Source organism: Falco rusticolus, chromosome 6 (assembly GCF_015220075.1).
Source record: "Falco rusticolus isolate bFalRus1 chromosome 6, bFalRus1.pri, whole genome shotgun sequence".
In the NCBI taxonomy this organism is placed as follows: Eukaryota; Metazoa; Chordata; class Aves; order Falconiformes; family Falconidae; genus Falco; species Falco rusticolus.
The window spans coordinates 48953429-48959733 of NC_051192.1; the positions used below are offsets into that span (position 1 = coordinate 48953429).

The 6305-nt window shown below is 40.8% G+C and overlaps 1 protein-coding gene across 1 annotated transcript; it reads left to right on the forward strand.

Annotated features, from left to right (window-relative positions):
* Positions 1–4911: 4911 nt before the first annotated feature.
* MAS1 (MAS1 proto-oncogene, G protein-coupled receptor) lies at positions 4912–5953 on the forward strand. The gene has a single exon (XM_037392832.1). It carries the CDS (start codon positions 4926–4928, stop codon positions 5913–5915), a length of 990 nt encoding a protein of 329 aa, XP_037248729.1. The 5' UTR covers positions 4912–4925; the 3' UTR covers positions 5916–5953.
* The last annotated feature ends 352 nt before the right edge of the window (positions 5954–6305 follow it).

Below are 6305 nucleotides of genomic sequence, written 5' to 3' on the forward strand. Positions count from 1 at the left end.
GAGCCCTGCACACCATTTTTGGGCTAGTCTGAACCTAGCTTTCTATCCACTATTAACTACCTTCTGACCAGCCATTTCAGAGCAGAACCTAAAAAGCATGAATCATTAGAAAACATCTCTGACAAAGGATAGAAAAGTAATCTGAAAACAGCTGTACCAAACTGTTTTAGGGGCCGGTATGGTCCCAACAGCAGCTATAAGCTGCCCACCTCTCCCTAGCTGCCTTAGCCTTGCCTCAGATAAGGTTCTTTGCATGTTCTCAGAGTACACTGAGCTTTCAGGCCCTCTGCCGCAGGCCCTAAATCTACTTTCATAAACAACATGTGGCAGGTCTTAACCACCCAGAAAGAAGTATGATTAATTCACCTCTACCAGCCTGCCAAGATCTCTCAGCAGGGTTTCAGGATTAAGCTGTTCCACACTGTTCCCATAAAAACACAATCCTACAATTGCCATTAACAGGATTTTACTACTGGCCTTATAACAACTGAGCAGCCTCTAACCCCGATTCTGGACTTAGTCTTCTTAGTCTTTATCTTCTTTTTTCTTGAATCTTAACTCCTACCTTAACCTTACTTTTAACTGTGAGCAGATGACCCATGCTGGCCCCAAAACTAGCTGGTGACATGTATGTGCACCTTCTTCACAGAAGTCAACAATAAATCCAGTTCTCATGACTGTTGCCTACAAAACACAGTCCACCAATTCCTACCCTTAAGGGAACTGGGCATACACTAGGATCATGGCTGATACGAGTAGGACAAAAGCTGTACAGCAAGTTCTGTGGTGGGTTTTGGGTTTAGGGTGAGACCAGCTCTTCATTCTGCACTCCTCTGGAACCTAAGCCCAACTCCTAACCTTTGTTTGAGCTAAGTAATTATGGAACAACTTTTAGCTGGAAAGTGGTAATAACTGAATGACCATCAGGAAAAATTGCACTGCCTGAAAGTGCTGCCAAAGCTCATCCCTTAGGGGTTTTTGTTATGGGTCATGTAAGCATATAATTAGGAGCTCTGATTCACAGGCACATAAAGGCTCTGTTATAAACTGTCACCTGTATCAACCACATGAACCCCTCTAATTTGGTTTATAAAACCTAGGTTGTTGGGTTGTGTTTAATGAATGAATTGCGTGTTCTTTTCAGGTCGTCTTCTGCTTCCAGGAATTGAAGATATAAGAATATGAAATTATTCAAAGGTTCAAAGCAAAATGATAAAAAGGTAACGCTGAGCTTTGTACATACATGGTATTTGAAAGTGTTAGTACATTCAGTTTACATCCACTGCAAAGCTGCTCTGTCCCGCTAGGTTAGTATCTCAGAGAAAAGTTTTAGGATAAATTATCATTCATGTCACATCTTGCTGTATATTCAGATTAGATTGAAATTAACAGAGTAACTATATTTTCCATCACATCTTTATTGCCAATACTAATTTCTAGTCCCAAGACTTGCTGGGTTTCCATGCTTTGTTATTGTAGCCACCTTGTTCAATACCTGAATAGTTAAGCTGATTCAGAAATAGCATTCCATCTCTCGGCAGCATCTGATACAAACACTCCAACAGCTGCCAGGCAAGGGTCACCCTGTGCTATTCAACCTTCCTGTTAGTCCTGAAGTCACCGAGGATAAGTTTGTGAGCTATTTCCCTCAAGACCTGGTTTCATTCTGCTGCCCTGGCCACGTAGATGATGACTGCTGGTGCCCCAGGGACCAGTCATGAAGGAGGTGCTCTGTGTGTGTGACAGATATATCACAAACCACCTGTCCTGTGGAGACACAGAGGCCAGAGCATCCCTGATTTTGGATTGCATTCGTGCAGTAGGCTACGAACCCAGGTACCTGGTCAATCTTGAAATGTTAGCCTATTCCTACAATGACCCTTCTCATTACTCGTATGCATATTTCGTTTTATGGGAAAGGAACAGTTTTTTTTCTTTTTCAGAAGTAGCTTGAAACGTTTGGTCGCATAGCTGTTGAACGTAAGGTAGATTATGACTTAAGCCAACAAAAAGCAATTAGAAGTTGTTTTATTTCACTCTGGTTCTTTCCTAACTTTATTCTGACCCTCCCTTTGGGGTCATTTATTTTTCACATTAGTTAGTAGTTTTTCCCATTTGGGGATTTGGTAGTTTTAGTGAAACATCTAAAGGAGAAGACCAAGCAAACTCTCTCCTTTTTTGGCTAAGAATGTTTGTTCTGCTAATATCTGAATATAAAAACAACCTAATACTTGGGGCAAAAGCAGGGGACATCCTCAGGGGACCTTTCAAAGAGTTTATCTGCCCCTAGGCTTGTTTGAACTTTTCAGGGGAGACTGTTTAAATCTCAAGAATGGATTTTTTTTTTTTTTTTGGTAGAATAATCTCAAGATACAGTTTTTACCAAGAGGAATGGACATATAAGACTAACACAAGGATGTGGCTGTTTTCTTTGCTCTGTGATTTGTTTCTTTCCATGTATTTTCTTCAGTCTGTGAATTAGTTTCCTTCCTTTTCTTTCTTTTTCTTTCTCTTTCCTTCCTTTTCTCTCTCTTTCTATCTTTTTTGTCTTTCATGCTCCCTCTCTGTCCCTCTCACTTTCTTGTTTTCTCATATTTAAAACATGTAAGACAAACTTACGAATCAACTTGTATTATTTTAGATGGCCTGTGGTGGCACAGTTCTAAATTGAGATTTTTCCTTCAGATCTTATCATCCCCAAATAGATTTCCTACTCACTTCACATATGTTTGTTTAAACTGTCTCCTGGTATTGTGGCAGCTCAGGACAACTTTCCGTATACTGCCATTCAGTTCCCACAAGAGTTAACTCCCAGGCTTTCAGCTAGATGACTCGCCAGTTACTGAGTGATGCCATTTGAAGCACAGCCTCAGATGATGAGCCTGGGGCCCTTTATTTGGCATGCCTCAGCCATCTGGAGCAATGGGAGAGCTGCACACTTGTGTTTGAGGGAGTCATGGTCAGAGTCTCTATTTGCTCCCCCTCTCGCCAAAAGCAAATGGTTGGAGAAGGTAAACTTCAGCTTCTTCAAGGAAGTTCTTCAACAACTTCAGGGAAATCTGAACAGACCATGGATGTATCTGGAAGGAGAGGATCCTTTCCATTCTCATCTCTGAATGCTGCCATGTTGGAATGACCTTGGTAAGTCCAAAACTTTTTCCTCTTTGTTTTACTGTCCAGAGGTAAATACTCCATTGATACAGAGATACGGAACAAGAACTTTCTTGAGTCTTTTCATACTTTTGAGTCTTTTTTTCACACTTGAGTCTTTTAATTCTGTTTTTCCTTTCCTATTTGTTTTAACTCTTGAAGTAGATAGCTTCACCTCTCCTTTCCTTCTGTGAAGCTTTACTAACTACGCTTCCAGCAGCACTGTGTTTGAACACCTTTCTGCATTTTTTGCAGAACACTGCTTTTGGGAGGCTTGCCACTCATTCTGGTCACTACATTTACTTGTTGCGTTCACTCTCTCCCACTACCCACTTCTCTATCACATTTCCAGCTATGTTGTTTATTCCTTCTGACTGGGTCTTAGAGGGTGGCATGGTCAACATACAGGTGGGATCATCATTTTTGTGCAGGTTTAAATGCCAGTAAGCCCTGAGGCTTCCCGGGTTGTTTACTGAATGCTTTTTTTTAGACTGTGATATCCTATCTTAAGAATCTGTTTTGAACCCAGGAAGCCCAAGGCTCATGAGTGAAAATATATGACTGGGGTGAATGGTTGTGTTTAAATAATCATTGCAAAAGTTGCTCCAGTAAAACTTCTTTACCTTGCATTTGACGTTCTTAATTGCTTGAGGAGCTGGGTAAATTCTCATTATGGCACGTTAATGAACAAGGCTGCTTATATGGATGAACCAAGTCAGCTGGACAAGCTTATTGTCAACAGTTGGTGCCCTGTTAACATCAGTAAATTGGCAAGGGTCCTGAATGTATCATCACAGGGGCAGCCGGGAAGTTAACAGGGAAGGGGGCATGAAATATTCATATGAAAATCAGCTGAAGCCAATGCTGCTAATTCTCTGTCATGAGATAAAAGGAGACATACAAAAGGAGAACTTGTTCCATGACTCAGAAAAACACCAGTTAAAACCATTACAACAATGGCAGGGAACCTTGACAATTACTTCTCCTTGTGATGGGTTGGATTCGTAATGTTTGCAGGATATTTGCAGTTGTGCTAAGTGTTCAGAGTGTGTAAACATGGTTAAATTATGTTATGCTATGATAAATGACGCTTGAAGCTGGTAAAAAAAGACTGTCTCAAAACAGTGGCATTTTGCCTTGCCTTTACCTCTGTACTTGGAGGGAAAACAATGCTGAGCAACTACATATTATTTTTACTTACTTTATTAAAGCCCTTCCTGGAAAAGTGATGTTGGTATCATTTTTTTTTTTTAAAAAAAAACAATAAAAAAACCTCTTACGAGCCAAATTCACTTGAAAATACACATGTGTAACTTAAAATTAATGTCATTAGCTTCAACGGGAGCTGAATAGACCTGTCTGGGAACAATCTAGGGCTCTAACAAGAACCACCAATGCTATTTGTGAGCACTGTGTCATGAAAGTTTGCAGTGTGATGGAGACAATGCTTGTCCAAAAGCTCTTTCAGAGTATCTCTTTCGCTGTGGTTCAGCACCCATAAGCTGAACCCTAAGAGAAGAAAGCTCAGGATTTCTGCTAGCCTGATGAGCTTAGCAATGTTTAACATTGCCAAGAGTAGTTCCAACTGGGTTTCAGCTAGCATCAGTATATCCAGGCTGGTTTTCCTTTCGCTAAGGCTTTCAGCTATGACCAGAAACTGAGGGTCCACAGAACAGAAAGAAAAGGGGGAGGGGAGGAGCACAAAATGCTCACAGTATATTTTTATACATATTTACAGAAGGAAGAGCTGTGCTATCCAAACTTGAGCTTTCCCCATGGATGAGTCAAACATAACGTTTCATCCCAGCGAAGGCACAGAGAACATCTCAATGCACAGAAACATTTCTACACAGGAAAGGGTCTGGGAGATATTGACCCCACTTTGGGTAATTATGATCATCTCCTTCCTGGGTTTTTGTGAAAATGGAATTGTCCTCTGGTGCCTCTGCTTCCAGATCAAAAGAAACCCATTCACTGCGTACATCACACACCTGTCCATTGCCGATATCTCCTTACTGCTTTGTACCTTTGTTCTGTCAATTGAGTACATTGCTGGGTTTGGATTCGCATATGGTTTTTACTATTATATAACCACCACACTATCTATTGTCTTCCTTCTTGGATATAATACTGGTCTCTATCTCCTGACAGCCATAAGTATTGAGAGGTGTCTGTCTATTGTTTACCCCATCTGGTACCGATGCCACCGGTCACAGCACCAATCGGCAATTGTCTGTGCAATTCTGTGGACTCTGTCTTTTCTAATGACGGTAGCCGAATACTTAACATGCAAAGATGATTCAATGAAGGAACAATTCGACAATGGCAACCATTGCCAAGCACTGCTCATCTTCACATGGATCCTGACTTTCATGATCTTCATTCCTCTAATGATTCTGTCCAGCCTGATCTTGGTTATCAGGATTCATCGTAACTCCCTGAGACCTCATTCATCAAAGCTCTACATCATCATTGTGGCCACAGTCATTGTCTTCCTCATCTTTGCCATGCCTATGAGGCTGTTGTATCTTCTGAATTACCACCACTGGTCGTCTTTGCTCAGCCAGCAGAACCATGTCACCGTTGTTCTCTCCACAGTTAACAGTAGCATCAACCCCCTTGTTTACTTCTTCGTAGGAAGCAGCAAGAAGAAGAGGTTCAAGGAGAGCCTCAAAGTGGTTCTTAGTAGAGCACTTGCTGATGGGTTGCGGCCGAGAAGCCAGGAAGTTGGCATGAGTTTGGATATAGCTGAAACAATTTTCTAATTGGAATTATTTTCTAATAATTGGACTTGAAAGGTTTAGTAAACCACTGCAAAACTAAAAGTATTTGTCTTCCGTAGAATGTCAAAAGTAGTGGTGAAATGGTACTATTAACTTTGGTGGTTGAGCAATGGAAAAATATGGACTAGAATAAAGTTAACTTTTATATGTATTTTCTTAATTATTCAAACACATGCTACATCCTGATGTGACTATGTCAGTCAAAGATACCACAGTGGAAAAGAGACAGGCCAACAGAGAATACAAAAAAAGGACACTGAAATATGTTATAAATAGTGTGACATTTATACAAGCACTGAGCACCCATAAATGCTATTGAAGTCATCAGGGCCTGTGTGTATTTGCATTTTTAAAAGTCAAACCCCGTAAACA